The following is a 21,722-nucleotide window of genomic DNA, read 5'->3' as shown; positions in this document are numbered from 1 at the left end:
ATATGGGGGTTTGCAATAGGTAGACAATTTATACATTAAGCCTCTTGTAACAAAGTGAGTGTTTTTATTTTTTAAGGGACGCCCAGTTTTGGTGCTAAGGGGTTTGAGAGCTGCTAATATCCTGAAAAGTATTTGTGATTGAGGCTATAATGCAGGCAGATCTGTAAGGTAAAAGTAACAGTTGGCCATATCCTTGATTAAAACTGATTGTAAGGGTGATGTAGCAAATCATTTTTTCTGAATTTCAAAGCAGGGCACTGGATTAAGCCTGGTGTGATGTAAACTACACATGGAAAATGACTCGTCGTACTAGCTTAGACCATTATGGTGTTTTGGAAAGGGTGCCTAGATATACCCGCTTTCCTGGTCCGCCGAATTAAGACCTTGGTTGTTATAACCTCTGGTCATGCTTGCTCAATGAATATACCTGGGAACCTTTGAAGTGAGTACTCTTGATATCCTCTTGCCTGAAAGAACCTTTTGATGGATTATCCCTTGGCAGCTGCCCAGAGATCAGCCACACATCCAAACTGATTTTTGTCAGAAAAGTAGATGGGGATATTTGTTTTTTTTTTTCCAGTATAGTGTTAAGGGTTCCCAGTCTCCTGTTTTTATTCTGCTGCAGTTTCTCCATACCTAGTGAGTATAGTATTCTAGTTGTGTACATGCTTCCCTCTCAAGTTCAAAATCAACTGCTCGGACTCTCCTTCTGATTGTTGAATGGGCTTGATGGTAAGGGGTCAATAGGACATATCTTTGTAATTTGTATTAGAACATTGGCAAAAGCTTGCCATACCGTTTTCAGGTGTAAAAAAAAAAAATGGATGAGATGCATTCCATCAATTTTAATTGAATGCTCTAAACTTAAAAGTTAAAGATTACATCTTGTTTAAGTGGTGAGATTAAGGGCCTGATTATGATCCTGGCGGTGCAGGAGTAGTGGGTTGGCATGCCACAGCGCCGCTCCCGCACCGCCAAACTTGACTGCCGGCCGCTCGCCAGATTAGTAGTTTCCTTGTGTGGCATGTGGTCTTTTGGCGTTCCCACAGCGGTGCCTTTGTAAAAGCATGTTCCTGCACGACATGGGCTATGAAGCCTATGCTATGCAGGAACTGGGAGTGCATGGGGGGGGGGGGTTTACACCATGGCCTGAAGCACCAGGGGGCCGTGTGGGGCCCCTGTGGTTTCCTCCCTACTAGCTGTTTCATGGCGTGAACACCACCATGAGACTACTGGTAGTGAGTACCTCTTGATATGCTTAGCGGGACTTCGTCCCTGCCAGACATATTGCGGCCTCACGCTGCGGCACCTCCAACCAGGATTGTGGATCCCTGGCGGTGCCATGGAGGTCTGCACTCCTAATCAAATCCCAAGTCACTAACAACAAAATTAATTTGGAAAGGTCAATGGTTGGCTTTTAGATCAGTATTGGAGGTTGGTTGTTTTCTAGAATGGTGTGACATCAAATAAGTTGTTAAATGTATGCTTACAGTCTTTTAGGTGGTTAAGATCAAAATATTGCAAATTATTACATGATTTCAAAGTATTGGAGCCCATGGCACAGTGTGTGAACTTAAAATGGCTTTTTCCTTTTTTATAGTAAAAGAAGTAAACAATGAAGAGGAAGAAAAGCGCAAGATAGAAGCAAGAAGAGAGAAGCAGAGACGACGACGGGAAAAAAATAATGAAAAGTACGGTGATGGATACAGGATTGTCGTAAAGATAAATGGTTCATAGTAGGCTGTTGCAAATGAATTTAAGTGCCTCCTTAGTCCTGTACTAGTTAATCAGGGCTCTGATAGATGGGTGTGAATTGACTTGTGTTTGTTACTGACACCAGTGTTTCTTGAAGGAGGTCCGGTTTAATATCTGAAAGTCTATTTTGCAAGTCTAATGTAAGTGAATTGTTTTTATTCATCGTGCATATGCCTCGTTTCTCTAGCAGTCTTTCTGTCAGGGCTAACTCATCTTTTATGCAGTCCTGTAATCTGACAGATCCAAGTTGGACATTTTCTCATATTGACATATTTTAGTTTGGTAAGTAACTTGAGGGCAAGGTTTGTGGAATGGGCCCATTTATAGTGGGTGAATTAAAAACTGCTGTCTTGGCAATTCCAGGAGATTTGGGGTGATCACACACTTAAATACACAAGGGTCAGTGTGTGAAGAAGTACAGGCTTTTTTTTCTTTTAATTTTCACAGCATCCTTTTCAAATTCCATTGCCCAAAAAAGTACTTGTTTTTGAAGGTAGCTCAGAACAAAAACTATGAAATATTCCAGTGTTTCACCATGTGGCATGGCACATTGCTTTTCTACTGTATTACATCATGACTGTGTGAAAGAAGTGTGATCTTTACCGAATAATTGCACACGCAAAGGATATTCCTGTAGAGAGCATCACTGAGAAGTTTGTCTTTTAGCTTGACAGTGGAAGAATGACTGTGCTGAAATTCACTGCAGATAAACCACTAATTCCAAGTTGTAGTTGTGCCACCCAAATCTGCTAAGGTCTTTGGCTTTGTGGCCTAAACATAAAGGCCTGACTGCTACCAGTTTTTCTGTGGTTTAAAACCTGGACTTTAATTGTAGTTCTTGCATCTCTTTTGTGTGCTTGGGTGATCTGTCAGATAATTTTAAAAAAAAATATTGCTTTACCATTGAGACTGTTATTATAATGCAGTACATCTTTGCGTGCCCAGTGACTAACTTGGTGTATTGCATTCAGGTCGTGCCACGTGTCTCTGAGGAACATGATCACATAGCACTGGTCTTGTCTTCTATCCAGTGACTTCCTAACTCCTTGTTTTTGTAGGTATATTTAACTTAATAATCTTCGATCATCTGTGTATCTGATACGGTTAATTCCCTTCCGAGTAGAATGTACAGCATAGTCACGGCTGTCGTGTGCTGTACAAACCCATTTTGACATTCTGAAATTGCTTAGCTGTCTGAAAGTAATCTTCTACAAGTCTTATATGTGGAAAGGTGGCATTACCTCTAAGGCCAGGAAGTTGAGTTCATCTTCCCACGTGTGCTCATGTGAAGTACTTGCGTTTGCCTCCTGTTCTAGCTTCCTTTCGAATATATGAACAATAAATGGATGTTTGTTGGTGTTTTTGAAGGACCTCCTTGGAATGGTCACATTGTTACTATAGGTCTGCAGGCACTGAAAGCCCAGTTTGAGCTTTCCCACCGGAAAGTTTTGGCTCTGTTGAACCCATGGAATCATTAAATCTACCTTAAGGTTGGCCCCAAATCCACGTTAAGGTTGGGTACATTTTAATACCAACACTTTGATTATTAGTTTTCCTTGGCTAGATGGTGTCGTCAAGCATGACTTTATTATTCATCTGTCCTGGTTGCCAGTAAAATCCTCACCATAGTGGAGGTCATGCAAATGTTTTATTTCTAGTACTGGGATTTCTATAATTGCTGTAGAATCCTCCCAATTGATCTTGTCCAGTTCTTTACCTACTGCTGAGTGAAATTATCACTTTTTTAACATTTATTAGTGTACAATCATTATGTTGGATGTTTAAAATGGAGCCCAAAGGGCACTTGGGAGTTATTTGCTTGCTCTTAAGATGTTGGTATTTTATGCACAGTGTGTCGGAAGCACACTCACTTTTTGCCAGACTACTGATACACTTTGACTCTGTTCCCTGGGTCCCTGCCAATCCGGTTCCCAGGGCCTGTGTTTTGGCGAAGTAGTCCTCAGTTCGGACTAGTGCCTTTTGCTTAAATGGTGTCACTGTTCAGTAGTTTTTTAGATATTAAAGGAAAAAAAATATATATATACATACATTCTCCCTGAGCTCTGCTCAGTTTTTCTCCGCTTTTCTACTGGATTCCAGTGTTTGGCATGTCTTCAAGTAAGAAGTCTTTATTTAGACCCTGTTCTTCCTGAAGACCCCCACAGCAAATGTATATATTGTCTTTATCCGGACCATGAGGTGGGCAAATGTACATTTTGCAGGACCTTTTCTACAAAGACCCTTAAAGACAGGGAAGGTCGTCTCCTCCTTTGGTTGAAGAGACTTAAGGACAAGGATAACCCACTTTCTGACAGCCTTATGTCTGGTACTCCTAAAGCAGCCAGTAAGCGTAGCAGTGTGCAGGATTTGCCTTCTCCATTTTTAAAGAAGAAACTTTCTGTGGCTCCTGTGGTGTCTTCACCTACTCCTGCTTCGCCCACGAGATTTGACTCTCGGGCGTCTTCTGCTTCTTCCAGTCATGTTTCCACCAAGAACATGTTAAATCATCAACGGGAGTGTCGACTATCGCCCCAACGACGAGATCTGCCGGCTCTGCGACTGGCGACATCTGCTGCTGGCTCGTCGACGCTGGTTACGTCTATGTCGACGAATGTATCTATGGGCTTTAGACCTATCTCGTCGACGATACCTATCCTCTTGTCGACGACAAAAAGAAGATTCTCTCGTCGTCAACGACCGCTTCATTGACGAGAGCTGTGAAATCTTCGTCGACGATCCCGTCGACTAGTGCTTCGTCAACGGCGGCATCTTCATCTTCGTCGGCGACTCCGTCGACGGTCACTTCATCGTCGACGGTCACTTCATCGTCGACGGCCACTTCGTCGTCGACGGCCACTTCGTCGTCGACGTTGAAGACCTCGTCGACTATAGCTCCGTCGAAGGTGACAGTCGACGACTGAATCCTCATCTGCTTCTTCGTCGGCGCTTTTGCCATTGTCATCAGCTAAGTTGACGACTACCTAGTCTTTTGCATCCTTGCCATTGCTGCCACTTCCAACGTCAGGTTCTGGTCTTTCCAACGTCGGCCCACTTCAACAATAGACCAGTTGTCGATTCCAGATTGCCACTGGATTCAAGCAAGCCGGGCTGAAGATGGCTGAAATGCCAGAAACCGGTCCTCGGTAGCTTGTTTCCGGTCCAGGGAAGGCATGGCTTGGCAGTTCGGGCTGGACTGTTCCCATGAGGCACAGGGTCAGACTGATTTGCATATGGCCATATCTGAACTGGGGTAGCAGAGTGGGCTTAAGAACAGTGATGGATTAAACCCAGATCAATTGACTGGGGGTGAGTGCTTGTATTGTCAACGCTCCGTCCATCATTTCCTTTGGTATTTATTTGTTCGCCATAAGTTGGCAGGGTATGCTCAGACGGGAGTCCCTTGCTCACTTTGCCACTGGATCCAAGCAAGGCGGGCTGAAGACTGCTGAAATGCCAGAAACCGGTCCTCGGTAGCTTGTTTCCGGTCCAGGGAAGGCATGGCTTGGCAGAAATATAAGGCACCGGTTGGTTCCCCTGCGTGCCTGATTTCGCAGCCGAAGCCCGATTCGGTGATCACTCAAGCTGCTCAGCGACGCGCAAGGAATCCAGCATCACCTATTGCAGCTCCTCCAGATCGGAAAGGGTCGTCGCCTGGATGCCATCGGGCGGAAGTTTTCATCAATGGCTTCTACCAAGGTGAGAGCAGCGAATGCTTTAGCTATTCTAGGGCAATACAATCGTCAGATGTGGTCGGACATGGCATGTTGTTGTCGTCTTGGAAGAAGTCTTTTGTAGTCTCAAGATAGGTGACTCCTCCCTTGGACGATAGTGCGCATGGGCATCGGCTCCATCCTTGGATTGTTTTTTTCCGCCACTGGGTTCGGATTAAATTTTTCCGCTACAATCCGACAGAATAAGAGTACGAAAAAATTAAAACCAGGAATCAAGCCTTATCCATCTGTGCACCCTGGATCTGGAAAAGCATCCCTAGACCAATCAGAGCTGCACAATTCCTGCGTCAATTTGGGAAAGAGCTGAAGACTCACCACTGTAAATAAGTTTGTAGCATATGTGTGTTTTAAAGTGTGACTTGTGAGAAAGTGATTCTTTTGCAGCACCCTCACCCCCCCCCCCCCACACACACACACACACACACACACTTAGCCTGGCTTTTGATGCAACTTTGACTAGAGTACTTCGTCCCTGCTGACCAGGTTCCAAGTGCTGGTGTTCTTTCCCTAAAAATGTTGCACAATTGGCCCTTCAGGCCCCCTGTTCGTTTCTAGTAAATGCTACCTGGCTGACTAAGGCTTTGGGACTGAAGAGGGTCCCCTAGGGACGACTCACCTCGGCCCTGCAGACTGCCACTGCAGTATGCATGGTCTGGTGCTGACAAAACGACAGTTGACATGGCACACTGCCTGTGTGACATCAACTTGCACTTCTTAAGGTATAGGTAAGTCCCCCCTCTAGCAGGTCTTCCAGCCTTAAGGCGGGGTGCACTATACCGCAGGTGTAGGCATACCTGCATGAGCAGATATGCCCCTACAATAATTAAGTCAATTGTTAAATGTTGCAAGTGCCATAGATAGTACATTGGCTGGAAACTAGACAACTCAAGTTCCCCAGTAGCAAGATGGCTTCTCTGAAACCAGGAGTGTTAGGTCTCAATAAACCTAAACGGATACCAGTGTGAGATTTATTGTATTATGTACTCAAAGGGCACCACAGAGGTGTCCCCCCGCCCCCCCAAACCCCCCCCCCCCCCCCCCCCCCCCCCACCTGAAAATGTGACCAGGTTTGGTAGAGACTGGCTGTAGCCAGCCTGCCAACACAGACATGTTTCTGGACCCCTTGGCTAAGAGCCTCTAGCTAGCAGCAGATGGTAGCCCCACCCCCAAGTAGAGGTGTTACATGAATGTTAAATGAATCCGAAAGTGTATTGGAAAATACTATTGAATATGCCTAGGGGTTGATAATACAGAATATGGCAATTATGTTTAGTGTTTTATTGATGTTTTTAATTATCCTTTTTTATATAATGACGTTGTTTTATTCAGTGTTTTATGCTTTAATAAAACTTGTTGAAATTTAAAATGATTTTTTTAAAAACACCTTTAAGCATCCTAAGCACTACTCGAGCATATATTGTTGCACAATGAAATGTGAAAATATTATTTTCCTTTGTACTAATGTTTTTGTCGTACTGTTTACCAAGGTGAGTAATTGTTCATATGTGCTAAACTTTTTCACACTGGGTATGATCACTTTTTAAAGTATTAGAGCCACAAGTTCCAGGAACATTGTAATTCAGTTATTTGTTTCTTCTAGGATGGCGTTTACGTGTTCCTTTTGCAAGTATCGAACATTTGAAGTAAAGGACATTGAGGCTCATCTGGAAAGTTCTACTCACAAGGAAACTTTGGATCATATTCAGAAACAAACTAAATTTGACAAAGTTGTGATGGAATTTCTACATGTAAGTTGGAGCTTGACAAAACCTTTGAATATTATACGACCTATTGACCTTCACAGCTGAAGTACTACTTCATCCTTGCCCCCTCATGCTTTTTCTCGATGTTGCTTATTACATTTCTATTGTGAATGGGTGAGATTGTGGGTTGAATGCGCAAATAATGCATTGAAGAGGTCACACAATGTCTAAGTGATTGTTTTCCTAGCTCACTTGAAAGGTAAGTCTCAATTGTTTGAAGGCCATCGAGGCAAGGATTATGGTTTGTGTACATAGCTAATTCTTTCAATGGTCTAATTCAAAGCTGATGCACTTCCTATATCTTAAGAGAAATTTTGTAGTTTAGCATTTCTTTAAAAAGAGACAATACTGTCAAACATTAAAGGTAATTTTCACAGTAATACTTTTCTGCTCACCAAACCAGAATGTCATCTGATCTTGTAACCATGCAAGGATGGATAGGAATGTGGTATTGGAGTGCTTCTTGCCTTCTTACTTATTACCCCCCAAGATCACCATCCCCATTGTGTTAATCCCATATGATTTTCCTTTCCCTGCCAATTCCAGCACAAAATTCAGAATGGTAATCGCATCTGCGAAAATGGCTGCACATCACTATTGTATTGTAATTGCATTCATATAGCTCTTACTACCCCTGACGAGGCGTCGAATAGCTTTTTCGGCAAGTAGCACACTACTCCGGGACCCATAGAGGATTAGTGTTGAATTAGTATAGTGAAACATGCAAGTACATTTTAAGTGGCGGATAGGTTAATCAGTTATTTGGATTTGGAATGACAGCAGGATAGAGGAGGAAAAAAGGTGTGTACTGATATAGAGCTTGTTATCCCTGATGGGGTATTGAATCACGCTATTCAGGAAGCCCCTAAAGGATTAGTGGTGAATTAATATGGTGAAATATGAAAGTAATTTCAGTGGTGGATATTCGTACGTTATTTGGAGTGAGAAGATAGCGGAGGGATAAAAGGGGAAGAAATGTTTGCATTCATATAGCAGTTGTTACCCCTGATGCATGTTGAAACGCTTTTCTGGCGAGTAGCACGCCACTCCGGAACCCATAAAGGAATAATGTTGAATATTAGTATAGTAAAATATGAAGTAATTTGAGTAGTGGATATGTTATTCAGTTATTTGGGTAGAGAAGGGTAGGTGGCGGGATAGTGAAGGGGAAGAGTTTTGTATTTATATAGCGCTTGCTACCCCTCATGGGGTTTTAAAGCGCAAGTAGTACGCTACTCTGCAACCAGTCAGCATTAGTTTTGAATTAGTCTGGTGAAACATGAAAGTAATTTTAGTGGTGGAAATGTTAGTCAGTTATTTGGCTTGAGAAGGGTTGGGGAGTGGTAGAAAAGAGGGGAAGAGTTAGAAAGGTTTGGTTTGAGGCATATGAGCTGCAGATCAGATGATGCAAGGAGCGGTAGAGTAGGAGAGTCTTGAAAGGGTTATTTTGGGGATGTAGAGGATATATTGATAGATGTATAGGATGAGAGATCGGGTAGTGCATTGGAAAGAGTAGTAGAAAGAAGTTTGAGATGAGTCAGAAGGTTGGGCTAGAAGATATATTGAGCAAAGTATAGGCTGAGAAAAAGGGAAGTGCATTGAAATGCTAAATTTGAAGAAAGTGATAAATATATAGATCCATAAGTACATTGTAAGTATATAGATGCATAAAAGAGGTTTGGATATTGGGCAGCATTTCTGGCCCTGGTCAGTCTTGAACAAGCTCAAACAGGCAACTGCCCTTGTCTTCTCCACCCTTAGCATCGACGCCCGGGCTGAGACGCCCGAACCTTGGCCTTTTATAGCCCTAGTAATCCGGTGACCCAGTCAGCCAATGGGAACCATAGCCCTAACACTATCCAATTACAACACTAGCCCTAAACATCTAGAGCCAATAGGAGACAGGGACCTTTCAGCCTAACTTAGCCCTAGTCCAAGCACCCAATCAGTTCAAAAACCTTGAAGTACAAGCAACCAATGGCACAGGAAGCCCTATTCTCTACTTCCAATAGAAAGCCTAACCCTACTCTGAGTCTAACAGCTAGTCCAGCAACCAATCACACCAGAATCCGTAATCGCTACTTCCATTTAAAGGTCTAACCCTTTAATGCTGGCTTCTGAATCGTTATTTGGCTTGGTTCGAGGCATGTGGGCTGCTGAATTCATACCTGTGCATAGATCGCCGCCTAGTGTTGGGTCCGGATGATTGCACATTGTTGTCCTGGAAGAGTCTTCAAAGTATCACGAGATAGGTGGCTCCTCCCCTGGACTACAGTGCGCATGGGCATCGACTCCATCCTCAGATTGTTTTTTTCCGCCATTAGGTTCGGATGTCTTTGGGTTCCCTCTAGTCGGAATCGAGAAACTTTCTTAAGACCAAAAGGTCTTAAGTTTCTTTGTCGGTATAGTCTTGCGTTCGGTCCTAGTTCTTCCAGCTCGGTTCCGAGCCGGATTCAATACACCCGCGTGCTTTCAGCGCGGAGGGCCCAGTCGACGCCTCAGACCCTATCGACTGTTCATCATGGACCGAAGTCCATTCAAGAGATGTCCCGTCTGCAACTCGAAGTATCCCCACATCGACGTCCACCCTGTGTGCAACAAGTGTCTGTCGCCGGACCATGATGAAGCCAGTTGCATGGCTTGTTCCTGCTTCAGGTCCAAGAAGACGCTTCAGCATCGACGCGCTGCGCGCCAGGAGGCCCAGCACGCTGCACCGGAGCCTACGGACATTTTCGATGCCGGGGATGTCGAGGAAAAAGCTACCAGGGACATCGATGACAACCTGTCGAACCCCGCGTCGGACGTCGACTACGACGCGGACGCCGAAATGTTCGAAGCTGAAGAAGTCGTCGACTAGGTAGGAGACGACGACGGGGTCTTCGGGGCCTTGGAGGATAGCTTGGACAAAGAGCTACCTCAAACTGACACTGGGGCCGTACCAATTCATAAGGCTCAGGTCGAGGGATTGCCACTAGGCCTTACCCAAGATCTTACGATGGGTTCTACGGCCCGCCTTCGGGCTCGGCCACGGACATTGCTATTGAGCCGCACCCTGGTAAATCGAAACCGAAAGTGAAACCTACGGTCTCGACACAAGAAACAGCGCAGGTGCCTGCCTCGAAACCGAACGTGCGCGTTGCTTTGGTCGGATCCAAGGCCTCGGAGCCCTCGGCGCCGAAGAAGCAGAAGGGTGTTGTCGAGCCGAAGGCTCAAGTCAAGGGCGTCGAGACCTAGTCTGCCGCGCCGAAGACTAAAGTCAAGGTGGTCGAGCCAAATAAGTCGGCGCCGAAGGCGGTTGACACCACCAAAGGTCTCGGTGACCCGAAGAAAGGTCTTGGTGACCCGAAGAAAGGACTCTGTGACCCGAAGCTTCTCGAGACTCCGCGTCAACAGGACAAGGCCAGGAGCGGCGCACCCAGAGAGTCCACTCTTAGTGGGGCCTAGAAGGATCCCGTCGACTCGGCGCGCCCGTCCACCGCTTTCACCAAGAAGGTGACGGACCCCCTACAGCGCATCAGGGAGAAGGCCTCGACGGTCGGACCAAAAGATCCTCCACCTCCGAAGCTGGTCGAGAAACCTCACAAGGCGTCGACGCCCATTCACTTTACGTTGCCGCCGAAGACTTTCACCCCTAAAGCGGTCTCCAGCGTCCCCGAGAAGGTGTCCTCGGTGCCGAAGCCGTTGACGGTGGTCTCCATCCTGAAGCATCGACAAACTTCAGTAGATGAGCAACAAGAACAATTTATTGATGCTGAAACGGGCAGGCTTTCCCTCCACAAGCGGAAAATTGCCCCAGAACAACCAATGGAGTCCTACAAAATTCCTCTAAAGAGAAAGGACTCTGCTTCCACTCCTGTCCTGGTGGAACCACTTTCTCCACAGACTCATGAGGTCTCGCCCACTTACTCTGATGTGGACACTGGGGAGGGGGATGATGAGGATGAGTACAGCTATCCTGTCTATACAGACCCTGATGATACCAATGAACCCTGGGCTGCTGGTGCTGACCCAGGTGATCCTCATTCTGGACAAGACACTCGGCTCTATTCTGTGAAGAAGTCTCCTACAGATGATTCTGCAGCATTCAATGCCCTCATTGAACGGGCAGCTAAAAATCACAACATCCAGCTCCATGCTGACCCTATTGACATCTATTTCCTTTTTAATACCTTTTCTGTCTCGGAGAGGACTGTCAAGACTCTACCTATGTTAAACGGTGTCTTAAAACATGCTGGAGAGATCTTTAAAGAGCCTACCAGGGCAAGGGTGATAAACCCTAGGATTGAGAAAAAGTATAAGCCAGCGCCTACTGATCCTACCTACATTAAAGGACAGTTGCCTCTGGACTCTCTTGTCTCGAATGCCCGGAAGAGGGCCAATTCTCAGACAACGGGTGATGCTCCTCCCCCAGACAAGGAATCTAAGGTCTTTGAGGCATCAGGGAAAAGGGTGGCAGCACAAGCGGCCAACATCTGGCGCATTTCCAATACACAAGCGCTTCTAGCAAGGTATGACAGGGCACACTATGACAAACTGGAGACCCTGTTGCAGCACCTGCCTGATGAATACAAGGAGGCAGCTGAGATGCTTATTCAAGAAGGGTAGCTGATCTCTAATGCTTCAATTAAGTGTGCACTGGACGCGGCTGACACCGCAGCCAGGGCTGTCAATGCTAGTGTCATGCTGAGACGACATGCCTGGCTGAGAATCTCTGGATTTAAGCCAGAGATACAAACCACCATCCTTAATCAAACAGTGAATCCAGATCACCTGTTTGGCCCAGAGGTTGACACCACCTTGGAAAAGATTAAGAAGGACACGGAAACTGCTAAGTCCATGGGTGCCTTACAGTCCCAGCAGTTATGGGGTGGGTCTTTTCGTCGCTCAAGCACTAGAGGCGTTTACTGAGGCCAGCTCTCCCAAACCAAGCAGTACTACAAAGGCAACACGCAGTCCACATACACCAACAAAAGTCGATGTGGATATCGTGGTAACAGCGCCAAGGGCAGGGGTTGTGGAAACAAAAACTCCAGATCCTCTGCCACCAACCAACAGTGACGCCTTGTCACTGCCCCCCGACCACGCAACACCGGTCGGGGGGTGACTTCAGCAGTTCCTGCCGGTCTGGAGAACCATCACCACAGACAGGTGGGTCAGAAAACTTATACAATACGGTTATTGTCTGGAGTTGAACATCCACTCTACCCAACATACCCCCAAGACACCGTCCTATGTCTGCCGAGCATTTGCACTTATTGCAGCAGGAGGTCCTCGTCAAGCTGCAAAAAGGGGCGATAGAGCTTGTGCCTGTGCAGGAAAGAGGCACAGGGGTCTACTCCCTGTACTTCTTAATACCAAAAAAGGACGGGTCCCTCAGACCCATACTGGACCTCAGGCCCCTCAACCAGTACATCCTGTCGGAGCACTTCCATATGCTGACCCTGCAGCATGTGCTCCAGTTGCTCAGTCAGGGGGATTTTCTCGCAACCTTAGACCTAAAGGATGCGTATTTTCACAGTTCGAGGCATGTGGGCTGCTGAATTCATATCTGTGCATAGATCGCCACCTAGTGTTGGGTCCGGTAAAGGATGCGTATTTTCACATTCCACTGCACCAGTCGCACAGAAAATACCTCCGGTTCACCATCCAAAACCAACACTACCAGTTCAAGGTTTTGCCTTTCGGAGTCACCACGGCACCCAGGGTGTTCACAAAGTGCCTGGCGACAGTGGCGGCGCACCTAAGGAGACGGATCATTCACGTCCACCCTTATCTGGACGACTGGCTCATCCAGGCGAAGTCATCCCAGCAGTGTGCCGCTCCCGTGTCCCACACCATTCACCTCCTTCAGGACCTGGGATTCTCACTGAATTACCCAAAGTCCCACCTCCAGCCCACCCACATACGACAGTATCTGGGTGCGACGATCAACACTCTGGCAGCCACAGCGCATCCAAATTCAGTGAGGGTCAGCAGCATTCAATCGCTGATACGATTCAAACCCCAACACTCTCTTCCAGCGAGAGTGTTCATGCAGTTGATAGGCATGATGGCCTCCTGCATCTCCATAGTTCCGCACGCGAGACTACATATGCGTCTGCTTCAGGAGTGCAAAGCACGTCATTGGATTCAGGCTCACAGGCAGTTGAAAGACCTAGTGTTGGTGAGCGGTCTAGAATACAACTCTCTGCATTGGTGGAATCCACGAAACCTTTGCAAGGGACGACCGTTCCAAGAGCCTGTGCCACAGATCATTCTGACAACGGACGCTTCTCTCCAGGGATGGGGAGCTCCTGTACTCCATTTCACTGTGCAGGGACTATGGACGCAACAGCAACATGCACATCAATGTTCTGGAACTGATGGCAATCTTCATGGCACTAAAGGCTTTCAAAGTACATCTGTGCAACAAGGTCGTTTTGATCCGGACGGACATGACGGCCATGTACTACATTCAGAAACAGGGAGGTACCCACTCTCCGCAGCTGTCTCATCTGGCTCAGAGCATGTGGAAGTGGGCCATTCAGAGGAACATCTTCCTCATGGCGGAACACCTCCCGGGCAAGGACAATCGGATGCCGGACCTGCTCAGCAGGTACAGCCACCAAATGCACGAGTGGGAGTTGCATCCATCATAACTCCACCCGTACTTCCAAATGTGGGGTCATCCAGAGATAGACCTGTTCGCCACAAGGGAGAACGCAAAATGCCAAAGCCTCGCCGCCAGGTTTCCACAGTCGCAGGGCAATGCAATATGGATGAACTGGTCAGGCAGATTTGCGTACGCTTTTCCCCCCAGCACCTCTGATACCGCTGGTGGCACGCAAACTCAGGCAGCACTCTATGACTCTCATCCTGGTTGCTCCAACGTGGGCTCGCCAACCATGGTACACCACGTTTCTAGAACTGTCCGTGGTACCGCATCAAAGGCTACTCCTCACACCCAGCCTTCTGACGCAGAGCCATGGCGACATTCAGCATCCAGATCCGCAACAGCTCAACCTGTCGATCTGGCTCCTGAGGTCTTAGTTTGGCTACCTACACTTGCCTCCTGACTGCATGGACATCATCCGGGAGGCGAGGAAGCCCACCACAAGAGCATGCTATGCGACGAAGTGGAAGCGGTTTGTTATTTACTGTGCAGACCACAACATTAACCCGCTAGATGCATCTATTCAGAACATCATTTGTTATCTTTTCCATCTGTACAAATGTAATTTGGCCTATGCTTCCATTCGCATCCATCTATCTGCGATGGCTGCTTATCTCCAAAACAGGCAGCACCTCTCACTTTTCAGGGTGCCTGCTATTAAAGCCTTTCTAGAAGGGCTCAAGCGAGTTATTCCTCCGGACTCCGCCAGCTCTGGAGTGGAACCTCAATGTGGTCCTCACCAGGCTGATGGGTCCCCCTTTTGAACCGCTGCATTCCTGCGAGATTCAATTCTTGACATGGAAAGTGTCTTTCCTTATAGCGATTACATCGCTGCGACGAGTTAGGGAACTCCAGGCACTAACTATCCAAGAGCCATTTATTCAAATTCATTCTAACCGGGTGGTGCTTCGCACTAACCCTAAATTCCTTCCTAAAGTGGTATCTCAATTCCATATTCACCAAACTATTGAATTACCTGTGTTCACCCTTGACGTCAAAAGGGCCCTGATGTATTGCATTGATCGGACCAAGGATTTTAGGAAAACTAAACAACTCTTTGTTGCCTTTGCGCCACAACACAAAGGTAACCCCATTTCCAAAGCTGGTATAGCTAGGTGGATAGTTAAATGTATTCAGATCTGCTATCTGAAAGCCAAACTTACACTCCCCATTCCACCACGGGCCCACTCCACCAGAAAGTTGGGGGCCTCCATGGCTTTCCTTTGAAATATCCCTTTGGAAGACATATGTAGAGCAGCCACATGGTCTACCACACACACATTTACAAAGCATTATTGTGTTGATGTGCACTCCAAACAGCAGGCAGCTGTAGGGCAGGCTGTTCTAAAAACACTTTTCCAAACTGCTGCAGCTGGCACGGGCGGCCGCCGCTAATGGAGGGATTGCTATGTATTGTATGCACAGATATGAATTCAGCAGCCCACATGCCTCGAACCGAATATGCTAGTTACCAGTATGCATCTGTTTTTGGCATGTAGGGCTGCTGACATTCATATCGCCTGCCCTCCTCCCCGGCGCCTGTAGCAGCTGCAGAATTCACACATACTTCTAGCATGGTCATCATTCACTTAGTTTCAATCCATCTTGGTCACAATGGCTAAAAACAATCTGAGGATGGAGTCTATGCCCATGCGCACTGTAGTCCAGGGGAGGAGTCACCTATCTCGTGATACTTCGAAGACTCTTCCAGGACAACAATGTGCAATCATCCGGACCCAACACTAGGCGGCGATCTATGCACAGATATGAATGTCAGCAGCCCTACATGCCAAGAACAGATGCATACTGGTAAGTAGCATATTCGTTAGTCCCTCCTTAGTACTGCCTTGTCTTCATTTGTAATCTCCCATGAGGACTGTCCGTTTTACTTCTGTTGTTACAAAGTACGTTTTCTTTAGTCTGCAAGCACAATTTTCTTTAAAGAGTTTCTCTTACTGCAGGAGGGTCTCTCCTGCATAGTTGTGACCACTGGCTTGTTTATTTAACTCGTAGCAAATGGGGAGCTCTACAGGGGGTATTGAGAGACCGAAGAGGGAACCTCAGAAATGCCTTCAAGCATTTGGAATACAGTAGGCCTTGCATTTGCAAGAGTTTAAGCTATTGGCACTGCAAATGACATTGCCCTTTATCCATGCCTTAAGAACCAAAACATAAATAAAAGGCATTGTCACCCACCTGCTGGTGATCTTTAACTCTAACACGGGAACATTGTTCTACAGTGCGCAGTGTATGTACCCTGAGTCCTGAAACATGCCAAAATTGGCTTCAAGTCAAACTGCCACATTTATCTTTCTTGTAAGGGCAGAATATATGATGCAGAAATGCACCCCTGTTTTAGAAAAACAAATGGCACTTATGGACAGCAGCACCTGTTGTGGTCCTCTACTATAGTGGCAGAGAAAACATGGCCTCTGGTCTACAGTGTATTGACTGGCTGTAGTGGACCCCTCAGTACAGTCATGTAAACTGCCACTGCAGACTACATTACATGGTGCAGAGAAGTGAAAACACAACATGGTAAACCTCCTGTGCGCTATATAAATGCAATTACAATATCTGAGTTAGCAGATATGCACCTGTGATGTCCAAGGCGATTCTTAGATATTGCAAGTGAGCAGGGAAGTCGGTTTTAAGTACATGTGCTGGTAATTACGAGTCCCCCTGCTACATGACTGCTTCACTGAAGCCAGATGTTTGGTATCAAACATCTCGTATTAACACGCCCACACTTATTCCAGTGATGGATTTATTATTACATGCACCCAGAGGGCACCTTTAGAGGTTCCCCCTGAAAACCTGCCAACTACTAATACACAGGCTGAATGGTGTAGACCAGCTGGCCATCACAGACAAGTTTCTGACCCCTGCAGGTAAGAGCATGTGCTCTGAGGGCAGAAACCATGCCTGCTCCGTGCAGGATGACTTAAGTGATCAGCATATTCAGGAAGGAAGCTTCAATGGCCTTTGCCGCTTTTGATATGCAACCCAGGCTTTCCCCAGACAGGAAATGCCACCCCCTGCCTGGGCCTAATTGGCACTAGAAAAAGCAGGAAAACTAGCTAGTCAGGGGCGTGTTCCCCATTAGGCTAGTTTCACCCCCAAGGTGGGCTACCTGATGTGAACATTGAACATGAAACAATGTTTAGTGTAATTGGGCTCACTGGGTCAGGATTATGCCCTCTTCCGACAGGATGGATCATATAGGGGACATAGTCCCCATAAAGGTAAGAAGCCCATTGGTTACCACCTGTCACTCCCTTTAACACCCCTAAATTGAGTATTTAGGAAGCACCCCTGATGCCAGGAATTTAGATTCAACTGATCCAGAAGAAGACGACTAACAAGAGCTGCGAGAAAACGAGAACAGACATGCTGTGGACTTTTGGTGCCAAATTTTCCTGCCTGCCTGCACCAGTCTCGACAGTTGTAACCACGTGATCTGTTCGTCAGCTAAGCCTTTGCCAAGAACCCTGGTAGACTGCCAGCCTTCTCACAAATTGCCAGTAATCTCCCTTGGAGTTACTCCCTGCGGCCCACAAGAACTGAAGAAGCAGGTTCACCGTGTTGCCACTCCCTTGCCCGCCCAATGCAGCAGCCACCCAGGAAGAGGTACCAGTGCACCATTAGGTCAGATCTGACTCCCTCAGCAAGTGAGGGGACCCCAGGACCGACGGGAGCCTCACAGCACCAATACCCAGGGTACAAGAACCCCTTCAGCAAATTAAGCCCGTGAGTCGATTCTGGATTCCCACTGCACTGAGACAGAACAGCCGTCGAGGGGACCAAACTGCACTGCGCCAGAGTGCCCCGGTCTGGGTTACTGAGAACAGATTGTGCTGCCTTGCTCCCAGAACCTTTGTTAACAGACACCCCCTGTTGGGAGCTCCCTGACTTACACCCAAGTCCCCCACTGTAGCCTGTTTCCAGATGCCCCCTTTCTTTCCACCGTCATCACATGCAAAGCTCCCATCCCGGCCAGCACCCCTGCATCTGGATGCCTCTGGGTAGGTAACTAGTAACTGCTGGAGGTACTTTAGACCATGGCCCTCTACGACCCCAAGTCCCCTAGAAATCGACCGCAAATAACTGCATGCAACATGTCTGTTTCTCATCCAAAAGCATTGCTGCATAAAGACTCATTTAATCGAACATTTTACTTACATGTAACAATTGGATATTTATAAGTTCTTGGTATCAAAACTTATATAAAAGGGAGTGCTTTTTCTAAATTGGTTTCAGATCTATTCTCAAGTGTGCGCCTCATTAATTGCCTCTGTGAGTTCATCAAATGCTTAGCACTACTCTCTGAAAAGCATAAACTGCTTTCCACCACAATAGCTTTCAATATTAGAATTTTTTGCCTCTAAACCAATAAAGGTTGCCTGGACTCTATATAGTGGATGAAAACTAGGTACACTGTATAAAAAGAGTCCGCTTCCTACAGAGGCCGGCTGGGTTTGTAACTGGTCTCATTATGAACTGTTTAGGCTTGACGACAACTACCCGATCTCTGCCAGTCCCTTTGACATGAACACCTAGACTCAATTAGCCTTCATATTCTACCTCTGCAGTTCTCCAGCGTTGGCATCTTTAACATATTCACATGCTTTCCTTGCCATAGTCACTGATGGTATTGTACATCACTGTAGATGATCAATTTTGCAAATGGCAATACAGTAGCATTTATTTGGATGCACATTCACCTCAATGTAAACTGACCAAACCTTAACCAGCAATGTTAATTTGCTTAATGATCTACTCTCCCTAGACCCCACAATACTGGAGATTACGTATCGCACGTGTAATGTGCGGGAGCATAGAAGGCGGAGTCCCTAGGGGTGCAGGGTGTGCCAAATGTTAACTTCTACATTATACGAGCACTTTTTTATTTTCCGTCATGGGATATGCATTAATATTTATCAAAATTAAAGTAGAATAGAAGTCATTCCTTCATTGGCGGCGAGATTGCTGAGTTATGGATGAAATTAAAATGGAACCTAGATAGTGTTAACTGTATATTCAAAAGCGAATGTACTAGTGAGCAATCACTGGAGATTGAGAGTTTAGTCAGAAGATACTGCGACTCATTTTCTTCAATGTGGTCTCAAGTGGCTGTTTACTAGTAATCTCTTCCTAGGACCTGCTTATAAAAGCAATCCGTTGCTTTTTTCTTATCCCACTGGTTTATATTTCCAAGCATCATGGTGCTCCTTGCTCTCCAAATAAAATCCATTACTTATGTGTGCCAGGCTTCTCTGGAGAGAACACATTCTGACCGTTCACCAGGGCTGCTGACGCTGGTCCTACCCAGGAATAAAGCCAGAGATTAATTGTGCGCTTTCCCACTTAGGTGCTTCTCGAAACAGTATATAAAACAGAGCTGTGGCAAGCGATTCCAGACTACTTCAATATTAGTGTGGGATCAGTTTTGTGCCTCTGCATCACCCGGAAGTATTTAAGGCATACATACGGGACATTTGCATTACTAAGCCGCACTGGAAGTTGAAGTCTATACGCTTCACTGCATAAGCTGGAGACTACAATAGATAAACTGAAGAAAACATTTGCAGCAACTGGGGTCATGAGTCTCTCCAGAAACAACTTCTGGAGATGCTACTGGAATATCTGGAAGTGGCAGATAGGAAGCTAAATATGGTATATATGTGGCACCATATGCTACTGGGAGGTTGAAAAGCTAAGGAAGACCCTGCCCAGGCTCCTTAGACCGCTTAGGGCATCACAGTGAGTCAGGAGAGAAAGCACATATGAGTGGGTAGATGCTGAGATGTTCAGCTAAGATTATGAGAAATTGTATGTTCGAGGCATGTGGGCTGCTGAATTCATATCTGTGCATAGATCGCCGCCTAGTGTTGGGTCCGGACGATCGCACATTGTTGTCCTGGAAGAGTCTTCGAAGTATCACGAGATAGGTGGCTCCTCCCCTGGACTACAGTGCGCATGGGCATCGACTCCATCCTCAGATTGTTTTTTTCCGCCATTAGGTTCGGATGTATATTGGTTCACTCTAGTCTGAATCGATATAAAAGTTTCTTAAGGCCAAAAGGCCTGTAGGTTTTCATCGGTATAGTCTTGCGTTCGTTGCCTGATTCTTCCAGCTCAGTTCCGAGCCGGATTTCCAGAAGAGCCGCGTGCTTTTCGACGCTGAAGGCCCAGTCGACGCCGGAGGCCTTATCGACGAACCATCATGGAACGGAGTCCGTTCAAGAGATGTCCCGTGTGCAACTCCAAGTATCCCCACATCGAAGTCCATCCAGTGCGCAACAAGTGCTGTCGCCGGATCATGATGAAGCCAGCTGCGTGGCTTGTTCCCGTTTTCGATCCAAGAAGACTCTTCTGCATCGACGCGCTGCGCGCCAGAAAGCCCAGCAGACTGCACCGGCGCCTGTGGACATATTCGATGCCGGGGATGATGAAGGAGCTGACCGGGAGGCTCGGGAGAACCTGTGAAATCCCGCGTCGGAGGTCGACTCCAACTACGACGCGGATGTTGAAATGCTCGACTCTGAAGAAGTCGTCGACGAGGTAGGAGACGACGACTGGACCTTTGGGGCTAACTCAAACTGACATTGGGGCCGAAACGCTTCAGAAGGCTCAGGTCGAGGGATCGCCACTAGGCCTTACCCAAGATCTTCCAATAAGTTCTGCGGCCCCGCCTTCGGACATTGCTAAGGAGCCGCACCCTGCGAAATCGAAACCGAAAGTAAAAGCACCGGTCTCGACGCAAGTGAAAGCACTGATGCCTCCATCGAAACCAAAAGTGCGTATTGCTTTGTCGGCTCATAGTCCTCGGACCTGTCGGCACCGACAAAGCAGAAGGGCGTTATCGAGCCGAAGAAACAGCTCAAGGGCGTCGAGACTAAGTCTAGCACGCCGAAGACAAAGGTCAAAGCAGTCGAGCCGAACAAATCGGCGCCGAAGACTGTCGACTCCGACAAAGGGCTCGGTGATCAGAAGGTTCTCGAGCCTCCACATCGACAAGACAAGGCCAAGAGCTAACCGACCCATGAGTCCACGTCTGGTGGTGCCTCTAAGGATTCCGTCGAGTCTACGCAGCCGTCCGCCTCATTCTCCAAGCAAGTGGCAGACTCCCTAAAGCGCATCAAGGACAAGGCCTCAAGTGTCGGGCCTAAAGATCCTCCACCTTCGAAGCCTGTTGATAAACCTCAGAAGACGTCGACGCCCATTCACTTCACGCTGCCGCCGAAGTGGCACCGAAGGCGTTGGCCCCTAAAATGGCCACCAACGTGTCCGAGAAGGTGTCCTCTGTGCCAAAGTCAACAACAGTAGTCCCGGCCTTAAAGCATCGACAATCCTCGTTGGAAGAGCAACAGGAGCAGTTTATCGATGCCAAAACGGGCAGACTTTCCCTTTATAAGCAGAAAATCACCCCAGAACAGCCAATGGAGTCCTATAAAATTCCACTGAAGAAGAAAAAGGATTCTACTTCGACACCTGTTCTTGTGGAACCGGTTTCTCCACGTGGCCATGTCTCACCCACTTATTCAGATGTGGACACTGGGGAAAAGATGAGGATGAATACAGCTATCCTGTATACACTGAGACAGATGATACCAATGAACCCTGGGCAGCTGCTTCTCACCCAGGTGATCCTCACTCTACCCCAGACACTCAAATGTATGCTGTAAAAACGTCGTCTACTGAGGATTCGGCTGCGTTTAATGCCCTCATTGAAAGGGCAGCTAAGAATCATGACGTCCAGCTCCATGCTGACCCCATTGAAGTGGACTTTCTTATTGACACCTTCTCCGTCTCAGGGAG

At 47.0% G+C, this 21,722-nt stretch overlaps 1 protein-coding gene across 2 annotated transcripts in view; it reads left to right on the top strand.

Moving 5' to 3' along the window:
* LOC147747490 (DBIRD complex subunit ZNF326-like) overlaps positions 1-21,722 on the top strand; it is a 190,267-nt gene that overhangs the window by 43,850 nt on the left and 124,695 nt on the right. The window contains exons 5-6 of one of the 2 annotated variants that reach the window (XM_086953956.1): positions 1,607-1,691; positions 7,087-7,234. In XM_086953956.1, coding sequence (XP_086810082.1) covers positions 1,607-1,691; positions 7,087-7,234 — 233 coding nt within the window. Of the gene's footprint in view, positions 1-1,600; positions 1,692-7,086; positions 7,235-21,722 lie in introns of both variants that reach the window. The other variant, XM_086953955.1, reaches the window with a different exon arrangement.

The sequence above is a fragment of the Lissotriton vulgaris genome, chromosome 1_1 (assembly GCF_964263255.1).
Source record: "Lissotriton vulgaris chromosome 1_1, aLisVul1.2, whole genome shotgun sequence".
Taxonomy (NCBI): domain Eukaryota; kingdom Metazoa; phylum Chordata; class Amphibia; order Caudata; family Salamandridae; genus Lissotriton; species Lissotriton vulgaris.
Note: the sequence above shows the minus strand (reverse complement) of the source record. Positions and strands in the feature narration are given on the sequence as shown.